The sequence below is a fragment of the Dromiciops gliroides genome, chromosome 6 (assembly GCF_019393635.1).
Source record: "Dromiciops gliroides isolate mDroGli1 chromosome 6, mDroGli1.pri, whole genome shotgun sequence".
Classification (NCBI taxonomy): domain Eukaryota; kingdom Metazoa; phylum Chordata; class Mammalia; order Microbiotheria; family Microbiotheriidae; genus Dromiciops; species Dromiciops gliroides.
In genome coordinates, this window is record NC_057866.1 from 112,848,292 (window position 1) to 112,871,050 (window position 22,759).

General features: G+C 34.6%; 1 protein-coding gene across 5 annotated transcripts in view; it reads left to right on the top strand.

Moving 5' to 3' along the window:
- Nucleotides 1–17,208, top strand: part of KLHL5 (kelch like family member 5) — a 117,358-nt gene extending 100,150 nt beyond the window's left edge. For all 5 annotated transcript variants that reach the window (XM_043972967.1, XM_043972964.1, XM_043972966.1 and 2 more), the window contains 4 exons: nucleotides 1,367–1,529; nucleotides 4,278–4,490; nucleotides 10,065–10,236; nucleotides 15,919–17,208. In XM_043972967.1, the coding sequence (XP_043828902.1) occupies nucleotides 1,367–1,529; nucleotides 4,278–4,490; nucleotides 10,065–10,236; nucleotides 15,919–15,975 (605 nt within the window). In that variant the 3' untranslated portion in view covers nucleotides 15,976–17,208. The remainder of the gene's footprint in view (nucleotides 1–1,366; nucleotides 1,530–4,277; nucleotides 4,491–10,064; nucleotides 10,237–15,918) is intronic.
- The last annotated feature ends 5,551 nt before the right edge of the window (nucleotides 17,209–22,759 follow it).

Genomic DNA, 22,759 nt, shown 5'->3' on the forward strand with positions numbered 1-22,759 from the left:
ATAAAAATCAATGGCATAGAGATTGGGAAAACCTGGTTTATTACACTCAGAGCATAGGCATCACTGTATACAAAAATCATGTAGCCCAGAACTTCAGTTTCAACAACATAATAAAGGTTTTGGTTACATAAGCAGAATGAGTAAAACAGAATTTCAAAGAGTAAATAAGACAATCATTTACAGACTAAAGAACAAATGGCAAAAGCTGATTTATATCAGGTAAAATAGGAAAACTAGCCAGTTAACATCAGACCTAAAGCTGCCAAGTTTGATTTTTGCAGATTCTAGTTAACTAGGTGAGCTGCTCATCTTAAATAAATGGTGGCAAGAAAGTTAAGCCAGAAATTCCCTTATGACCATAAGGAGGCTCTCAGAATGTATCTGTGCAGTCCTTAAACACTAGGTATATTGCCCATTACCAGACCTGTACTGAAAGCTTTGGGGGACTTCCAGTGTCCACAGTTTTTGTCTTTTTTTAAAATCAGGCTGAACTACAGAAACAGGAGAAGGTTCATTGCGGTGGCACTTCTGCCAGGGTGTTTTGGGCACCTTAATAATGGGAAAGGAGCTAGCAATCAAAGTAGCCCGTGTTTGGTCAGTATGGTAAGAGTGTGATGAAAGGAAGGGTGTGAGTGTAGAGGAGAAACCTGTTAAGATCAGAAATGCTGCATGGCTACAGTACCTGTGGTATTTGTACAGTCCAGAGTCTTTCTCTTCTCGTTGCCAGTGGAGATGTTTACAGGTATGGGGTTGGTCTGGGTCTATATAATTCCTTCTGTTCTAGGCCTATTATATCAAACTGGATTAAGCAGTAATGAAAGCTGTAGAGAGATGCAGCCCTGAGATAACTATCAGAATTGTACTAGGTGAACTTATTACTGATTATCTGTCCCTGAAGAAGAAACACAGTTTCCTACCTTTTAGCAGAGGGGAGATGAACTGGAGGGGTAGACTGAGGCATATATTTTTCAATATGACCAATGCACTGATTGGTTTTGCTTGACCATGCTTTCTGGTTATTGTGGTAGACTGGGGGAGAGTGGAGTCAATGCTTGGGCAAAGTACAAAGTGATAGTCATGTAAAGAAAATCAGTAAAACTTTATTTTTAAAATGAAATGAAACAATGATCACATGTATAGCACCATTTATCATCCCCAAATTGACTGATTTTGTTGTTGCTGTTGATATCATAACTACAATTGCCACTGCTTCTACTTCCATCTAGGAATGACAATTGATCACTAGACAGCCAATGTTAATATAAATTCTTAATGAGAATTTTAGGATGTCATTACTTTTAAGAGTTTAAGTGAGTATCCTAAGCTCCAGAGGCAGTTTTTAGATCATTTTTTTTCCTCTTTGCAGGTGTGGCTGTATTGGAAGGTCCTATGTATGCGGTGGGTGGGCATGATGGCTGGAGCTACCTAAATACAGTGGAGAGATGGGACCCTCAGGCTCGTCAGTGGAATTTTGTGGCTAGCATGTCCACACCCAGAAGCACAGTTGGTGTAGCCGTATTAAGTGGAAAGTAAGGAAATATTAATATTTAAATGAATGAGGCAGAGGAGAGGGAAGGATTGGAGTCCTGTTTGAAAAATAGAATATCAAATTTTACAATTAAATATTTTTCAAATTCAAGTACTTATACAAATAAATTCAAAATCAGAAATTACTTGTAAAGTGAAGTGTCAGAACCTTTCAAGTGGCATGGTTTCTTAACCATAGAATTTAATATTAAAACATTAACTCCAATTTTAAGTCTAATTTGAAGATTCAATTTCAAAAAATAAAGCACTATTTAAATACTTAAATAGATTGTAAATTTCTAGTTACTCTGAGTAAAGAAAATCTATTTAAATATTTAGTACAATCCATCATTAAACAGTAAATAGCTAGTGGTTTCTACTCAAAATTTTTATTTTTAAAGCTAAATTATCTCAGTGAATTAACTAATTTATATTCCTGCTTTTCTCCTGCTGGTTTCTCTTCCTTCCTCCTTTTCTTTGCCAATTTCTTGTCCTTAGGAAAGGACTGACTGGAATTTGCATAAAGATAATGTCATCTTCTCTCTTGATTATTCAGGGATGAACTACATTATCTGTGTTTTTTCAGTGCCCTATTTTTCATAAGATAGAGCCCAATAGGTTATTATTTAACAAGCCAATCACTACATTCCTTTTGTTTCGCCAACAGGAAATTGAAAATGCTAGTGGGTCCATTTTTTCAAATAGGAATTTATGAAAGTTAATGAGGATTTTGGATGACCTGTGTATTTCAATTGTCTAAGCTGCCATTTCCCCCCATTAGTACAAATAATCATTAACTGTTGTTTATATCTTCCCTTTTACAGAATTATTAGAAATTAGGAAGAAATTAAATGACCTTTTATTATTACTGTATTGTTATATTACTAGCCACCCCTCACCCAATCCCCCCATCCACCACCAGTGGGGGATGGTCCTCCTCCCTCACTAAAGGAACTTTCCACCGTGAGATTGTCACCCCCATCAGTTCTACTTATCTCTGGTTTAGTTTCTCAAGAAGATTCCTTGATGTGCCCCAGAGAACTTCTGGGGTGCCCTGGGCCCATAATAAATGTAATTGGTTTCTTTCATAATCTTCTAATCTCCAACTTCCTAAATTTAACAGGGTTGTGAACTCATCTTTTCCTCAAAGCCCTGCCCTCTTCCAAACTTCTCTATTGCTATAGAGGGTACCACCAACTTTCCAGTAACCTAGACTCAAAATGGAGGTGTCATCCTCCACTCCTCACACTCTTTTATCCCTACCCCATGTCCAATTACTTGCCAAAGTCTGGCATAATTCCCCAAGGTGAGACAGGAGTTGGAAAGAGGGTATATACATGAACATCCACAAATCACAGTAATATAAAAACAAAAGCTTATTTTAAAACTTCAGCACTTATTTTTAAAACTTTTTAAGGTCACCTCTGTGTTAAATGAAAAATGTAAATGGAGCTAGGTTCAATCTTTGTGTCCCTTCTACTTCCTCTGCCTCCTTTCTTTTTTTCCTCACCTTGTTCACAGAGTCAACTCTCCCCAAAGGAGAGTTTTACTTCTAGGATTTAGGCTCTTGGGTCTCATTGTTCCTTTGCATATATAGAAGCATCTCTTCCCCCACTCAGTACTCTTAAACCCTGCTGGCACCTGAGTTAATGGGGGTTCATTCATTTGTGGCAAGCACTAAAGAATGTCCATTTAAATTTCAAAAGGAAACCTCAGATTTCCCCACCCAGATCCCAGTAAGTCACCTTAGATCGTTTCCTCTTCAGACACTACAAGAAAACAAACTTTAGGCTCCCAGCATCCCAGGAAAATCAATATGAAGAAATACAGTAATTAAGAATAGTAGTAGTAAAATATAGCTCTCTCAACCACACTGGTGGCGGTGCCACTGAACATCTCTCCCTTATTACCTTGGAAACATGTACTGTAACCTGTTGGCCCCTCACCTTCCATCTGCATTTTGAGGAACAGAAATCTCTTAACAAGGTGGGAATTGGTTGGGGTGGGGGGGCTTGTTTTGTTTTATTTCCAGTGGTTTGGGATTATGGGATTGTAAATCAATTTATTGGTTAAGGGAAACTCCCTTTCACATTCAACAAAACTTCTCTAATCAACATTCATTTGCACTCTGTGAAATTAGGCCTGCCTCATTCCACAATACCTGCTGGTTTTGTTTTAGAATTAGCATTATTCTATTGGGGTGTGTGTGTGTGTGTGTGTGTGTGTGTGTGTGTGTGTGTGTGAATTAGGTTTAAGTGACTTGCCCAGGGTCACACAGCTAGTAAGTGTCAAGTGTCTGAGGTCGCATTTGAACTCAGGTCCTCCTGAATTCAGGGCCGGTGCTTTATTCACTGTGCCACCTAGCTGCCCCCTGTTTTTTTTTAATGCATTTTTAAGGCTTTTCTTTCTCTTTGCTTCCCCCCACCCCTTTACTCCTGTTGTATATAAGCAGGCTTTGGTCTCTGTTATATCCTCACATGTTCTACAAAGAGAAGACTGGCCATTTTCCTCAGAAAATATGAGGGGCTTCACAGATACAGTTTTTGTAACCATGGACTTTTTGGCTCTGAAAGTAACAGTTGAAACTCAGTTAATTATTTGTGCTAGCATTTCATTTTTAATTGTTCTATGCTTCTAAGATATTTAATCTTTCATTTATTCTTTTTTAGTTTGATTTTTCCAGTCATTTTCAGTACCTCTTTGTCTTAAGTATGGTGGAACATGTCTTTTCTTATTTGTTCTCTTTACAGACTGTATGCTGTTGGGGGTCGTGATGGAAGTTCTTGTCTCAAATCTGTAGAATGTTTTGATCCACATACTAATAAATGGACACTTTGTGCACAAATGTCAAAAAGAAGAGGTGGAGTAGGAGTAACTACCTGGAATGGATTATTGTATGCTATTGGAGGACATGATGCACCAGCATCCAATTTGACTTCCAGACTGTCAGACTGTGTTGAAAGGTAGCGTCCACAAGTTGTAGCACTAAAGTTATTTGAAACTCTGGCTCGTTTGTTGTTTAGAAGGGAGGGAGGGAGGGAAAAGCATTTATTAAGGATTCACTGTATACTATTATGCTACATGCTGAGGATACAAATAGCAAGCAAGCAAGATGGTCTCTTTCTCAAGAAGCTCACACTCCAATGGAAGAAACTATATCTCAAGAAGAAGGTTTCAGCAGCAATTCAAATAGAAAGGCTCCATAGGGGCAAAGCAGATGATAATTTCATTTCATTTCTACTAATGAAACTAATAGTTCTAATATTGAGCCATTTAACAGTGCCATGGATTTTGGTCAAAAAGACCTTTCTTTTCCAAATCATCCATTACTATGGCTTTCTAAGGAGACAGAGGCTATAGCAGCTGCAGAAACTTATTAGGTTGTATATCCATAGGAGTCACTTCCCTGGATGATGACTATAGAGCATGGGCTAGATGCATGGATGGTGGGTAGTCTGGGAAGCACTGCTATTCCAGGAACCCATTGGTGGTAATTGATCTGAAGATGGTGTTGGTAGTGGCCAGGATGGTTGACCCCTTCTTTCCTTTCAAACCCCTTTTTCCAAATTTTCTTTCTCCCTCCCTCCTCAACCCTCCCTGAGAAATCAAGCAATTTTATATGTCATACATGTGCAGTAATGTAAAGCATCTTCACATTAGCAGGTTATGAAAGAAAACAGACAAAATAACTTTAGAAAGAGGAACTAACAAATAAAATTATACTTCAGTCTATATTCAGATACCATCAGTTCTTTCCTTGTTGATGGTCTGCATTTTCCATCAAATCCCTTTTTGAGATCTATCCTGAGGTTAAAGGTATTTTTGCTTAGGACCAGTCATTCCTTGAATCTGATCTCCCTCATATTCCCTACCCCATTCCCTTTTCCTTCTATTTCCCTGTTGAGTGAAATGTATTTCTGTACCCAAATCTGAGGGCTTGTATTCTCCCTGCCTTTATTTAAACAGTTCAGATGGAAATGAGGTTCTGGTCTTGCCAGTCTCCTTTACCCCTTCCTCCTTTTTGGTATAATCTCCTTGTTCAGCCCAATTACATGAGATAAATTTCCCCATATTTCCTCCCCTTTGTTCCCCATTGTATTCATTTACCTTCCCTTTTCTTCACTCTTTTAAGATCATCAAAATGTAACAAAACCATTTCCATGCCACTTTTACTTAACTCCTATGATCCCTAAAGTTCTGAAGAGGATACTTTTTTTTATCATTTACATTACAATGTAAAAACTTTGCCATGTTTAGTCCTTTTCAATTGATTGTATTTTACCTTTTTAAGTATCTCTTGACTCTTGTATTTGAAAGTCCCCACTCAGTTTAGGTCTTCAGGAATACTTGAAATTTTTTCATCCTGTAGGATTATTTTCACTTTTTCTAGGTAGTCTCTGTTGTAAACCTATTACTTTTGCCTTTTAGAAAATAATGTATTCGAAGCTCTCTGCTCCCTTTATAGTGATGGCTGCAAAATCCTATGTGATCCTGACTTTAGCCCGTCAATATTTGAATTCTTTCTGTTTCCTAAAAATATGTGCTTGTCTTTGAAGCTTATATTTTATGTGTGTGAAGTGTTGGTCTAAATTAAATTTCTGTTAGACCTCCTATACTGTTTTCCCAGCAGTTTTTGTCAAAGAACAAGTCCTACCCCCAGTAACAGTGTCTTGTTTCATCAAACTCTATACTACTGTGTTTGTTTGCTTCTATATGTTGCATACCTAATCCTCGACACTGATTGTCCTCACTTCTTAAAAAGCTATTTCCAGGGGCAGCTAGGTGGCGCAGTGGATAGAGCACCGGCCCTGGAGTCAGGAGTACCTGAGTTCAAATCCAGCCTCAGACACTTAACACTTACTAGCTGTGTGACCCTGGGCAAGTCACTTAACCCCAATTGCCTCACTAAAAAAAAAAAAAAAAGCTATTACCAAATCATTTTAATCATTATTCTTTTATGCTGGAGTAGCAGTCTGGTAGGCCTGGGCCCAGTTAGGGATGCTTTGGCCTTGAGGGGGACACTCAGACCATGGAGAAATGTGGTTGATTAGGCTTGCCGGGGTCAATTAGCGATAACTACTTTGCTTCTCCAAGGAAAGAGTAAATTAACTAGATAGTGGTTAGTCAAACAGATAATAAAGCAGACATGTCATGGACACCCAGAAAGCTGGGTACCTTGAATTTACAGCATGAGCTTAGTTGGGAGCCAGTCATGTTTGCCATGTGATTAGGACCAGATAGTGATAATAATCTCACATTAGAAATGTGGAATTTTTATTATTCAAGTATCTAAATAGCTAGCATCATCATTTTCCAAACTGTTGTAACTTTTCAGTCCTGTCTCTCTTCCCATCTACTTCTCTCCTCTATAAAAGTGTCATCTTCTCTTTTGTTCTGGTAGTTGAAGTTTAGACTTCTTCCCCAGGCCATACCTCTGTGTCCCAAATAATAAAAACTTTTACTTAAATTCTGATTGGAACATGTGTGCAAGTAATTCTTTGAAAGAATAATATCTTCAGACCCAGTTTTGCAGTAACAGTACTTCAGTGTGAGCTCTAATAATAGTAATAGCTAACATTTATATAGTGCTTACTGTGTGCCAAGCACTATGCCAAGCATTTCACAATTTTAATTCTATTTGATCCATTCTCACAACAACCCTTGAAGATTGCTGCTATTATTATCCCCATTTCACAGATGACCAAACTGAGGTTAAATGACTTAGTGTCATAGTGCCACAAAATGCCTGAGGCCAGATTTGAACTGATAGATCCCAATTTTTTCATTATTAATCTTGATATTTTTGATCTTTTGTTCCTCCATATGAATTGCTAAGTTTTTCTAGGTCTATAAAATAATTCTTTTAGGAGTTTGATACAACTAAATTAATTTATATAGTGTTAGCATTTTTATTATATTTGCTTGACCTACCCATGTTTCTCCAATTACTTAGGTCTTTATTTCTGCAAAGAGTGTTTTATAGTTGAATTTATATAGACTGGGTGAATCTTGGAAGATACACTGAAGTATTTTATAGCTTTTGTCATTATTTTTAATTATGTTTATCTTTCTAACTTCTTTTACTAGGTTTTGTTGTTTATGTATAATAATGCTGATTTATGTAGATTTGCCTTATATCCTGTAACTTATTATTTACTAAAGTTGCTAGCAAATTATATATAAATAATAAATCAATAGAATTGTTTCGATGAATTTTAGTTGATTTTAGTTCTCTAAGTAACACCATTATATCATATTCAAAAGTAATTTTGATTTCTCTTTGCCTATGCTCATTCCCTCTATTTGTTTTTCCTTGTCTGGCCCTTACCATTAGCATTTCAAGCAGTATGTAAAGTAGTGATAATGATAATGGTTATCCATCTTCCTCCATGATTTTATTGGAAAGTTCTCTTTAACTTTTTCCATTCCATATGTTTACTCTTAGATTTAGATAAAAACTATTTACTATATATTAAGGGAAAACACATTTATTCTTAATGATAGAAAAAACTAGAAATCATAACATGTTTTATTATATTTTATCATCTTCTTTATATGGAACTAACCCCATATTTCAGATATAAATTGAACCTGGTTATAATGTATAATCTTTCTAATATGTTATTCTAGCCAACTTGCTAATATTTTATTTTAAATTTTTGTATCAGTGTTCTTTAGAGATATTGGTCTTTTTGTTTTCTTTTTCTGCTTATTCTCTCCTTGGTTTAGGTATCAAAAACATATCTGTATCATAGAAAGAGTGCCTTTTTTGAATTTTTGGATTTATCAAACAGTAGATTACTATGGTCATTTACTATTATGTACCTAATCTATTCCACTGATCCCATTAACTATTTCTTAGCCAGGAAGAGATTGTTTTGATGATATATCACTTTGTAATATATAGTTTGAAATATGGTATTGCTAGGCTGCCTCCCTTCACATTTTTCATTATTTTTTTTAGATCTATAAAATTTTGATAGTTTGATATTACACTGAATAAGTAAATTAACTTAGGTAGAATTGTAATTTTTATTATATTGGCTCAACTCCAATACCTTTATTCACCAGAGAAATGAAAGCTATTAAAAATATTTTATAGGAAATCCTGGGGAAAAATATGCTACCGATTAAAAGAGAACCAAATATTGAAATTTGACATATTGGGGAGGGGAACGAAGAAATATATGGTAAAAGCAATATTTTTTTAAATGGAAGCCCCCAAAATAAGCTAGGAATTTATTAAGTCAGCCAAAAAGTCATTCAGGGAGTAGCTTATAGGATATTTAAAAATCAGTCATAAAGGATTATTTTAATATTTCAAAGCCAAGCCAGCCAAAGAGTGAGATCACTTAATAATCGTCATCAAAAGAGAGCTAACAAAGAATCAGTGAATTATGTCCTTTGGTCCTATTAAGGGAAATTCCCATTCCCAAATCACCAGGATCAGATGGCATCTAAGTTTTAAAGGAACTCAAACATGAAATTGCGTAACTGTTAAGCAAAAACTTTATAACCTGTTAATAACCAGCCACTATACCAGAGCAAATTGTCAATGTAGAACTATCCATGAGAAGGGTTCCAAAAGAAACCCTAGTCCTAGTTTAATTACAATAGAGAATAAAATCATTATTATTCAAGCAAGTTAGAGAAAACATGTTTCCATAAAGAAGAAATAACTTTACTTCCATTTTTTGAGTATCTAAATAATCTTATAGACACGGGATAACCAATGGCTACAATTTATTTTCACACTAAAACCTTTTTTAAATTGAGTTGCTAAAAAACTAGGAGGACTGCTTTTTCATGAATAAGAAATTGTCTTAGATACAATAAACAAAGGATAAGGGGTATATTGGGTACTAGCCTAGATGAAGAATTATTTAAAATGTATACCTTCAGGGGACAGGTACGCAAATCAATCTTAGTTAAAGTTTTTAAAATAAATTATATGGAAGCCTAAGAGTACCTTGACACATAGCAGATACTTAAAAATACTTATTGGATTGGTTTGGGCATGGATAATGTGATATATAAATTTTTAGGTGATATCACTTTGTTTTTTTCTGGACACAATCTTATGAAACACTATAACTGACCAGGAAAGTGACTGATGAACTTCACTATGGCCTAGAATAAGATCATGTATTAAGAGAAAGTAATCTGGACTATACTTAAAAGATGATGAATTCTGAGATTGTCATAATGGGTCTAATGAAATACTATAGTCAAGAAAGCCAAGCCAATACTGTGTTGAGGGCATTAGGAGGGCATCAAAAATGAAACAGAAAACATTATTCTACCATTATATAAAAACAGGGTTTATTTATACCTAGAATACTGCATGTAGTTCAGTTTCTCTTACATAGGTTAATAATATTTTGAGGACAATAGGATAAGTAACAATACATTATCTTTTATTCTTCATAAGAAGATTCTCAAATTTTTAGATTTCCAATAAATTTTGGGATATCCTGATTTTTACATTTAATGACTGGGGGATGTTATAAGAGACCAGTATAACAATTGTTTTTCAGATATGATCCTAAAACTGATATGTGGACTGCTGTTGCTTCTATGAGTATTAGCAGAGATGCAGTTGGAGTATGTTTACTTGGTGATAAATTGTATGCAGTTGGAGGATATGATGGGCAAACTTACCTTAACACAGTGGAGGCCTATGATCCCCAAACAAATGAATGGACACAGGTATGGCTATTTAATTTCTTCCTTTGATCCTAGTTATATTTGTATTAAAATGATTAATAATTTCTCATCTCATATTATTGGAATTAGATTTATATAATATAGGGATAATATACAGTCACCTCTATTTGAATCATAGACTTGTTAGGAATTAGAGATGATCTTTTCTAGTGGCAAAAAATTAGAAATTAAGGGGATGCCCATCAATTAGGGAATGGCCAAACAAGTTGTGGTATATGACCATGATAGAATACTACTGTGCTATAAGAAATAATGAGCATGAAGCTCAGAAAAAAATTTGAAAGAATTATATGAACTGATGCAAAATGAAATGAGTAGAATGAGGATAACATTGTATACACAGTAGCAGCAATATTATAAGATGATCAACTGTGAATGACTTAGCTATTCTTACTTAGCATTATAAATGATCCAAGACAACTCTGAAAAATGCTATCCATCCCCAGAGTTTTTACTTCGAGTCTGAATACAGATCAAAGCATACTATTTACTGTCTTTATTTTTCTTGGGTTTTTTGGGCAAGATCTATGTTTTGCATGACTCCACTAACCTATCTCAAATTGTTTGTCTTCTCAATGAGGGGTGTGGGGAGGGAGGGAGAGAATTTGGAACTCAAAAATTTTTTAAACCAATGTTAATTGTTTTTACATGTAACTGAGGGAAAATAGAATACTGAATACATAATTTGAAGAAAAAAATTAAAGGATAAAAGGGATTATAGCTGACAGGAACACTAGAGATCATTTACTCCAGTTACTTCATTTCCTATATATGGAAACAAACCTCAGTAGATTAAATGACTTGCCCAAGATTACAGAAACAGAAAATGTATCAAGGCTAGAATTCAAACCTAGGTTCTCCAACTGCAAATTCATTACACATCACACTAATCCACATGGATAAAGACAAACATTGGTCCAGATTGCCTGAAAACCACTTGTACTTTGCTTTTTCAATTTAATTTAAAATTTAAGATTTCCCATTAAATTGAAGTTAATAATCCAGTAAGTAAATTATTATTATTTACAGTGGCTGAAGGGACTTACATAAGTCATTTGATTGGAATTCTGATTGTATCTTCCCAGAGAAACAATGTTATAAATGATCACTGGATTTCTATGCCAGCTCAAAAACCCTTATCAAACTGTAAAGTACTTGAAAGTACTTTGTAAATAATAATTAGAAAACCTGACCACATTTATCACAAAATTTCTCTGGGCCAGTTGGTTCAGTTATTATTTGGAATGTCATCAGGGCATCTCCTTTCTTCCCTGAATCTCCTATAATGAGATAAAGGAACTCCCTTCTTGCTTACTTTCCCCACCAAAATCAAGGAGTGGAAGTGGACATCAAGAGCAGGACATGAAGAGATGGGAACATAGAATCAAGTGGAGAGGAACTCTAGGATTAGAAGTAGGTAGGGCTGGATTTATAAAGAAGAGGAAGACACCAGGGTTGAAGGAAATAGTGAAGAGCAGTAGTGGACAGAATTCCCTTCCATTCTTTCTTTTCCATTTTTTGTTACTTTCTTACTTTTTGCACCTTATTTTCTTCCCACCTGCTGTAAATGTTAAAGTACAAATGTGTTGACAACTAAAGTGGGAAAATATTAAATGGTCAAGGAAAGATGAAGGTAGAATGCTTCAAGTTTTAATCCAAAAGTCATATTGAAATATTTTTGTCTTCTCCAAGAAAAACACGTCAAGGATAAAGACATCAAAGAGAAGGTTATAGCTGAATATGTTTAGACTTACTGATATTCTGAAATTAAAGCTGAATAGGAAGAACATATTCAAATAACTAATAACTACAAAATAACAGTTTATACTTTTTGACCTATGAAATAGGGTAATTTCCAAACTTGTTACTGTGTATTTCAAAATAAAAACTCATACAATATTAATGAAATCTGAGGCCTATCACCTGAAGGCAGATATCAAATGATTTAATACTATAGGGAAATTAATAGACATTCTTAAGAGCACATTTTAAACAGGTCAAAAACGTACAAAAAATACTTTGGAACAAGAAGACATCATTTCATTGAACAAAAATAAAGACCGATAAAATTTATATACCATTGGATTTGTCAAATATAATTGAAAGTGATTTATCTCAAAATAGAACTAAGTTCCGGGGCAGCTAGGTAGCACAGTGGATAAAGCACCAGGCTGGATTCAGGAGGACCTGAGTTCAAATCTAACCTCAGACACCTGACACTTACTAGCTGTATGACCCTGGGCAAGTCACTTAACCCTCATTGCTCTGCCAAAAAAAAAAAAATAGAACTAAGTTCCAATAAGGGAATCAAAAGGCCCCTTTGTGATTAACATCCATATAAACTCAGCCAACAACATGTTGACAATGGAACACTAAAGAAATAGGTAAGTTGTGGATTTATTTGCAAAAAGAGAGCTTTATGACGGCAATTCAGGATCATGTTATTGCCAATAAATGTTATAAAAGGTTTATCTTTAGAGTGCACACAATGACCAACATAAATTATGGAAGAAGTGATGAAACTTTTCAGCACATTGCTAAAGGCTATAAAAATTTAGCATTTACTCAATGCCTAAAAAAAATATGATTTAGTGGCTAGAATACAACAGAAACTCATGATCTTTCATGGACTAGCAAATGAGAATTCCCCATATTATAAATATAGGACTCAAAAAATCTTGGAGAGTTCAGCCAATAAATTGTTCTAGAACCAGACCATTACCAAAGATTGAGTTGTTCCCCAAAGTAGCATTATCTGTTTTTCAAAAATTAAGAACAACTTTTTAAATAGATGTTGCTTTGCTAGAGATCCATAATCTCTAGTCTTTATGGAACAGAAACCTTTGAAAATATAGAAATATAACAGAGAAGATCAAAATCCTGTGAAAATAAGATGAAGTACTCTGAAAATGCTTTTAGCGAGCAAACAGATGGTGAACTTATAGCCTAATATTTTTATTCAGTTGCAAAAAAGTAGCTCTTTTATCCATTTGTGCAACAAGTCTATGGAACAAAAAAATATAAAAGAATAATAAATGGAGGAAAGCAACTTTTCCTAGTACCATTTCTAGTTGAGTTGCTTCAAAAAAGATGAGAGGAACGAGAAAATGAAAATGATAAATAATGGTGACAACATTTATATAGCACTTTACAGTTTACATAAAACCCTATGAAGCAAATAGTACTAGTAGTATTATATGAATATTATAAAGAAGTTTAATTCAAGGAGATACAATTACTTACCCAAAGTCACATAAGTTGTATCAAACTAGCATTAGAATCCCATATCATCTGATTCCAAGCTTAGGCTGATTACATATGGGGGGCAATGCACCTACATTTTGGGGGTGAAAGGAAGAAGGGCCATTTAAGGAGAAAGAGGTATCAGAATTTAGCACGGTAGTTCAGTGCTACAGAAAACAAAGAACTTTTCATAGATTTGGAGGTACTTGAGAGGATCATGTGTCACAACTGAGGAAAAAAGCCACCAAGATTTGATGATTCAGACTTGATCATTTCTGCCACTTGAGAGTATATTTTAAGTAGAGTGGAAAGAAGTTAAAGAATGAGTAAGTGGCAAGGAAATATAGCCAGAGGATATAGAAATTCTCTTGTTAAAGTAAAGGGGGGCGGGGCAGCTAGGTGGTACAGTGGATAAAGGACCAGCCCTGGATTCAGGAGGACCTGAGTTCAAATGTGACCTCAGACACTAGACACTTACTAGCTGTGATCCTGGGCAAGTCACTTAACCCTCACTGCCCTGCAAAAAAATTTTTTTTTAATATATATACATATATGTATGTATGTATATGTGTGTGTATATATATATATATATATATAAATTAATAAATAAAGGGAGGAAGCTAGTGGCTACAATATCAAGGTCATGTGATTATTATTTCATTCATTTTATGGGGGGGTGTAGACTAACACATGATATTTTTTAAACCTTAAAAATCAGTCCATTTCCCCATCAGTTCTGGTATACAAAGCATAAGATGACATTATTGTGCTAAGTAAATTCTGCAAACTAAACTTTCTAGATAGTTGCCATGACAACCTTTACAATTCCGAATGTGAAGACAATTAAGTATTGAGCTAGACATTTGAAGAAAAGCTGAATATTACTGACAGAAGTGTTGATTGTAGACATTTAGGGCAACTCTTGAATTATGGAAATCACATAGCTTCATTTTTTTTGATTGCTCAAAAGCATGCAATAAAGAATAAAAGGACTCAGCCATATGATTGGGTGAAAAGCTCTCCACTGAAATATTTACTTAAATTTCAGTAATTTCCCCTATATTTTAGCATAAGTGATATATACTGCAGAGAGACATCCTGGTAAGCAGAGAACTAAAATAACTTTTATTTGTAGCTTATGTTTAAAAAAAAGATCAAGGACTCCCCAATATTGTCAATCTAATAACAACTGCATATTTAGATATGCATGTATAATAATTGTAGATACAAAAATGCAATAATATATTTTGTGTGCTGATGCACTGTATGCTCATCTTGTGAAACCATTTCACCATCACCTTTTGGGGAAGAGTAAATGAGATATTTCCTGAATTAAAGATTTAACTTTTTTGAAATATGCTTAGGCATCCATCCTAGGGAGCTAGATAGTATAGAGAAAATATTTGTATTCTTAAGTACCTTCTCCCCCTCCATTCTACTCTGCTCAAAACAACCTTAAAAAAATTATTGTTCTCCACATTATGTCCTATGCTACCTACTTCCCACAGCTCCTTATATGATGCTGAGAGGGATATGGAGTTGAGGGATGAAATATTGATAATTGTTCTATTAGAAAAACTTAAAGTTAGACAGTTCATTAATAAGCAGAAATTTAATCCCCATTGAGGACCTATTTACAGTAAACCTATGGTTTAATTTGTTTTAAATCTACCAAAATGTCATAGGATCATAGATTTACATTTAGATCTGGAACAATCCTCAGTCCTCCTCATTTACATAGAGGAAAGTGAACCCCCCCCTAGTTTAAATGACTACCTAAGGTCACATAGAGGTTCGAATCCTACCTTGGACGCTACCTAAATTCTTGAACTGCAGAGCCAATATTCTTTGTACTATATGTCATGGTATCTCTGGACTCTGAAAAGACAGAGATTTATACTCCATCTCATTATATTCTTCTTAGGACCCTGTCCTGGGCAGTCCTCAGCACAGAGAAGATATTCAGTGTAAATCAAGTCTTGTTAACTGATCATGTGTCCCAAAGTTAGGGTATTCTAAGAGATGGCAAGCACAAGATATAGTACTGCATTTTTGTATGCCCAGCTGTTATACATCTATATCTAAATATGTAATTCTTATTAGATGGCCAATATTGGATAATACTTGGTCATTTTAAACTACTCAAAAAAGAAATCACCTTTCAGCAAAAAGTATGGAATAATTGTGTAATACACAAAACCTGATGATAACCCAGTAGACTGTGAGCTCCTTGAACAGGGACTATATTTTTTATAACCTTTCTTTGTATCCCCAGAGATTAACACAGTGTCTGGCATGTATTAAGCACTTAATAAAAATGCTAGTTGACTAACTCTTTACAGAAACATTGTTATTAACATTTTTCCTCACTTAGCTCCAATAACTCCAGTATAGCTGTCATGTTGTTTCTTTTTGTTTTAGGTTGCACCATTGTGCCTAGGAAGAGCTGGGGCATGTGTTGTGACTGTAAAACTCTAATAATTATTTTATACATGAAGATATCCTACTCCTTTATAAAATTCTAAGACAAATGGATTACATTTTAAGGAAATTTCAAGTGCAGCATGTCTTCTGTCAGATATAAGGTATCTGATGTGAAGTTGAAGAAAAAGGGGGAGGGATAAATAAACAAATATTAAGCACCTTTTCAAAATATGATTCCATCATTTTCTTGGTAAACTAATACAGGTAGACTGATATGAAATATGATTATCAGTTAACTCCCACACAGAAACAACTGTCAATCAAGAATTTCATTTATTCATAGCTGGACATGCTTTATATACCATTATCTAAGGGTTTTTTTCATAATGCAAATGTACCAACTAAAAGGGCTCTAAATGCCTCTGCCTTGTAACTGAATATATATATATAAAGCATCCTTGGTGACTGGATAGCACTTTTTCACCATACTTGAGGTTCAGAAACTTTTTTTATTTAGCCAAAGCCTCAGCAGCATCTTATGCTAAACAATATTCTAATTAATATTTTTGGAAAGAACTTTATTATATATGTATTAGATGTGAACTTTATAAAAAAAGTTCATTTATTCCACTTAGCCAATAAAAAATGTACAATATAAGAACCCATTAAAAATATAATACGGACTTTTGGGGGAATGTTTAGACATTCCATTAAATCTAGTTAACCAAGAGTTACATACTATGTTTTCAAAATGCAGTTAAATCATGATTTTGTAGTAATTTTTAAAATACAGTCTTATTTGGGGAAAATATGTATTTCCTATGATATTACTCCCATATATGACAAATATGCAGTCATAAGGCAATAGTCCCAAATATGGGGCAGGGGAAGTTTTCCTCCTATTACAGAACTGCTTTTTGATTTATCTTTTGATATTATTATAACTAAATTACTTTGTTATTTCATGTATGTTTTCTTATATTTGTATTTGCTTCTTGTGCCTTGTTTCTTATGTTCTGCCACAGTATATATAACTCATTATTGTGCTTCACTGTAATAGACAATTTGAAAGAATTAGGTCCCATAACTGGTTGGAAAATGTTAAGGTACCTGATGCCTATAGTATTTGTATATTTGTAAACTAAAGTACATATGTGAATGTTAATGCTCTCAGTGAATTATTTATTGTTTACCAAAAAAGAGCAAAAACATTTTGTGATGTTTGTGATAAAGTTTCATCTCTTAATGTAAAGTAATGATCAATATTAAGTATAAACTAAAAAAAAATTTTCAATACAATCTTATGGTTAATGTGCTTTCTTGTTTGTCTCTGACCTGAATATATTTGTGGGAAGAATGGGAGCAAAAAATATTAGGACAAGGAGAAGATTTTTAAAAGTCAGAACAAGGGTAGCTAGGTGGCACAGTGGATAAAGCACCAGCCCTGGATTCAGGAGGACCTGAGTTCAAATCCGGCCTCAGACACTTGATACTTACTAGCTGTGTGACACCTGGGCAAGTCACTTAACCCTCATTGCCCCACAAAAACAAAACAAAAATTCGGAACATAGTCATATCATCATCATATCATCACCTACCTGCCATTTCCATGTAAAGTGATGAGACCACATTAAGAGGACCGAATGAACTAAATGGATTTCAAAGTGCTATTACTTTCCCCTGCCTTACCTCATATTAATCCCCTCCAACACATACCAGCCAAACTAGAATACTCACCAACTCCCAAAATGGTTGTGCTAAGGAAATACAGAATAAAGGTCTTAACGCAGCAGGATTAATAATGAAAGGCTTCCCGGAGAAAGGAAACTTTTACCTGGGTCTTGCAGAAGGTGATTGACACAGATCAGCAGAAAGTAGTGTATTCCTGCTAAAGGAATTATCAGAATCTTTAATTTTGAAAAAAGTTTCTGATTAGGTCAGAAATCTTTGATATGTAATGCCAATGAAAAGTCATTCAATCAACTCTTTACCTCCAATGTAAAGCTTAAAAAAAAATATGCCATTTCATCAATAAGAACTCATCTCTCCATTTTACTGCCTAATATTGATATTTTCTAACACATTTATTTGTGGCAGCCACTCTCCTAAGCTAGGCAAAAAGAGTATCATAATACATGATTATCAACCATCTTCCCTAATCACAAATTTTATGGATTTTAGATCAGGAATCATGGAGTCAGGAAGAACTGGCTCTGAATCCTACCTCAGATATTTATGTGATCCTACACAACTTACTTCACTTTGGTTTCCCCATCTGTAAAATAGGATAATTATACGCATAGCACTTAACTCTCAGGGCTGGTGAGAAGGTCAAATGAGATACTATGTGTTAACTGCTTTGAAAAGTTTAAAGCACTGTATAACTATCAACTATTGGCCTCTTCCCACCATTGCTGACTCCCTTTTCTCATTCCAAACTACTTACTATTCTTTAGATTAATAAACAGAATCGAGGAGGGCTGATAGTCCAAATAATCTGTAGGCTAAATCTATGAAAAATATTAAATATCTTGTTTGATTGAGTTATAGCATATAAAATAAGATATTAAAAATCTGGCAAAAAATTTGGGATTTTTAAAGGAATTTTTCAAAAATTTCCACACCATTCTTAGTCAATTTAGTTAATCTAAAGAAGTTTATTTATACTTAAATTTTTTTTGGTTTAAATATTAGTGCAGTTTGATTTTAAAATAATAAACATAAGAAAACATTACACATTCATAACAAATGATGCCTATCAATTATAACTTGTGTTTTGGATAAACAATACCGAAGTATTTCATCAAAAGTATTCTTCATCTATAAATAAACCATAAAAGGCCATATAAATGTTATCCAGCAATTAGCAACAGATTAACTTTGAAAAAATAAAAAGTCATTATTAATAAACTTCATTTTCTCTTTAAGTAGAATATATCAAATTAAGGTGGTTGCCTTAATGTCAGTAAGCTGGATTGAATGGTCTGAAAATAAAAAAAAATTATTTTTGTTAATGCCTGGATTATCAAAGAAAACACAATAGAACATTATAGAATTTGGCTTACCATTGTATGGATTTATCTATCAATGGATCAAAATCCCCACATCTAAAACAATGACATACTATAAAAGCTTGATATAACACAACCTATATTTGGCACAATCTTATATCATAACACTAGCAAGAAAAGAAAAAACATTCTATTTGTTATAGCATTCTAAAAGAGAAGGCTAAGTGGCTTTATCAAAATGTAAATATTAGTAAAAAATGTCAGGCGATAAGTCTAGTCTGCATGAAAATTCTATATTCGTGAGTAGTCAATTTTTAAAATGTCTCTGGATCCTGACAGTCTGCTCCTTCATATGAAAAGATTATGGACTAATTGGACTAGGTTCTTTTTTAAAAGTCACCTCTAGTAATAGTATTATCATGAGTCTTATGACGCACCCTTATAAATCTGAGTTTCTGGTTTTGGCCATTTACAATTCAGGCTAGAACTAAAACAGATATGAAGGGTAGATATAGTCTTTAAAGAATAAACTTCCATTATGTTAACTTGACATATTTTTACATTTGAGGTATTTTGCAAGATTGTGTTAGTAGAGTAAATGCTACCTGTGCATAGGTAAGGAACTTTTAAAAATACTTTAAAATTTCAGGATAATAAGCTGCCATTTCCATGTAAAGTGATGAGACCACATTAAGAGGACCGAATGAACTAAATGGATTTCAAAGTGCTATTACTTTCCCCTGCCTTACCTCATTAATCCCCTCCAACACATACCAGCCAAGCTAGGATACTCACCAACTCCCAAAATGGTTGTGCTAAGGAAATACAGAATAAAGGTCTTAACGCAGCAGGATTAATAATGAAAGGCTTCCCAGAGAAAGGAAACTTTTACCTGGGTCTTGCAGAAGGTGATTGACACAGATCAGCAGAAAGTAGTGTATTCCTGCTGTAAATGCTATAACATTTCTATACCTTATATTATCATTAAATGTATATATAAATATCACTTTATATAAAGTATAGAAATTTTAAAATACACACATTAAATGAAATGTTTATATGACCTTATTGTTAAGTGCTTGTAGTTTTTTTGTCACTGAATTAGCATTGGAAGGGACTTTAGAGATCATTTAGTCTAAACTCCCTGAAGTATGAATACCCTCTACCAGTTCTATAAAGAATCATCCAGCTCCTGCCTGATCACTTATAGTGACAAGAAATTAATTACCTAAAAAAACAATCCATAACATTTTCAGACATCTCTAATGGTGAGGAAATTATACCATGATAATAAAAAAATAACAGTGATAATATAATCACTGACATTTATATAGCATGTATTATGTGCTAGGCACTCTGCTAAGGACTTTACAATGATTATTTCATTCTGATCTTCACAACCTGGTGAGTTGTTATTATTTTTTTTCCATTTTACAGATGAGGAAACTGAGGCAAACAGGTGCTGTAACTTGCCCAGGATCTCATAGCTCATAAATGTCTGAAGACAAATTTGAATTCAAGTCTTCCTTTCTCCAGATCCAGTACTGTATCCACTAGGCCACCTAGCAGCCTTGAATATAAGTAGGCGCTTGATGAATGTGTGTTGCAACCAACTGATTTGGAGTGAACCAAAATCTGTTTCCTTCTCACCTCTACCCATTGGTCCTGATTATGCCCTCTAGATCCATACAGAATGAGCCAATTAGTTTTCCAAACAACCATCTTTAAATATTCCAAAGACAGCCACAAGGTTTTCCCCAAAATCTTTCATTCTACAATCTAAACATTTCATGTTTCTTTCTTTTTTTTTTTTTTCAGGCAATGAGGGTTAAGTGACTTGCCCAGGGTCACACAGCTAGTAAGTGTCAAATGCCTGAGGCCGGACTTGAACTCAGGTACTCCTGAATCCAGGGCCGGTGCTTTATCCACTGCGCCATCTAGCTGCCCCCACATCTCATGTTTCTTAACCACTTGTTCTTGAAACTTGAAAATGGTTTCAAATTTTCTTACCATTCTCACTGTCATCATATGGCAGTGCTCCAACCTGTTAAGACTCCTCTTCATTTGTTATACCCCAAACAAAACACAAAATTCCAGATGTGCTCTGAACTAAAAAGGATATCACAAAATCTCAGAAGGAAATTCAAAAATAACCTCTTCCAGACTATGCCTATAGAAGAATCCCCTAACAAATGGTAATCCAGCCAGCACTTGAAGAACTCTAGTGAAAGGGAACCCATTATGTCCCAAAAAAGCCCACTTCTACATAGTTCTAATTGTTAGGAAGTTTAATATCCTTTTCTTTGCAATTTAACCCCATTGTTAATCTGCCTGTAGAGCCAAGCAGAAAAAACCTACCCCTAACACATGGCTTCTCCAATACGTCAATGAATCTGTCATTTCATTGCCCCATGGTACAGATTACAATTCATCTAGGTCCTATCCTATGCCGGTTTTTTCTATGTTTTTTGTTTTTTAGTGAGGCAATTGGGGTTAAGTGACTTGCCCAGGGTCACACAGCTAGTAAGTGTTAAGTGTCTGAGGCCGGATTTGAACTCAGGTCCTCCTGACTCCAGGGCCGGTGCTCTATCCACTGCGCCACCTAGCTGCCCCGGTTTTTTCTATGTTTTACCAAAGATATTCTACACAAGATTAACCCAATATAATGGAAGCTACTGTCTAGGTCTTTTTTTTTTTTTTTTACACTTTGTGAAGCTGTTCATTTATTATCCTTATGTACTTACTAGGCCCACTTCCTTCTCTGATCATACATTTCCTCAATTAGACCACTTTAGGAGTATAAGTTATCATTCAAAATATGCTACATGAATGGATTCAGAACTGGTTAAATGATTAGATCCAAAAAAAGTCATTCCTGATCAAATGTCAATTTGAAATGAAGTCTCAAGTGATCCAAGGACCTATGCTTGGTCCTATGCTGTTAAACAATTTAAAAAATGACTTGGATAAAGACATGAAAAGTATAACTATCAAAATATATTAGATGATAGTATTACAAAGCTCTTAATAGGCTAAATCCTTTCAAGAATGGTCTAGATTAGGGGCAGTTAGGTGGCGCAGTGGATAAAGCACTGGCCCTGGATTCAGGAGTACCTGAGTTCAAATTTGGCCTCAGACACTTAACACTTACTAGCTGTGTGACCCTGGGCAAGTCACTTAACCCCAATTGCCTCACTAAAAAAAATAAAAATTAAAAAAAAAAAAGATGGGGAGGAGGAGTTAGACAGTAGTGATCACAAGAAATTTCCCTAATTTAAACTGTTCTATAATTTTATCAGAAAAAAATGAACATTACTAACTTATAGTCTAAACAATTTACTTCTCCTTTTCCAAAATTGGTACACTGCTATCTCCAACCCAGTGACAATTCTCTTATTACTTGACTGACTCAGTCATCATAACTTTAGTTTGTTTTTTTCAATATTTTCTATAGACATGCCCATTTCTCTCATCCTCAAAAAAATCCTCACTTGTTCCTTCCATCCCTTCTAAAGATTGTCCTATATTTCTTTTGCCCCTTGTGGCCATACTTGAAAAGGCCTCCACTTTCCTCCCACTAGCTTTTTAACCCCTTACAGTTTGGTTTCTGACCTCATCATTCCACCAAAATTGCTTTCTTCAAAGTAACTAATGATCTCTTACCAAATCAAATAGCCTTTTCTCAAACATCATTCTTCTTGACCTTTCTACAGGCCATGACACTATTTATCACTGCCTTCCCCTTGATAGTCTGTTCTTTCTAGATTTTCAGGACACTATTCTTTCCTAATTCTCCTGTTAGCCCATTCTTTCTCAGTCTTTTCTTC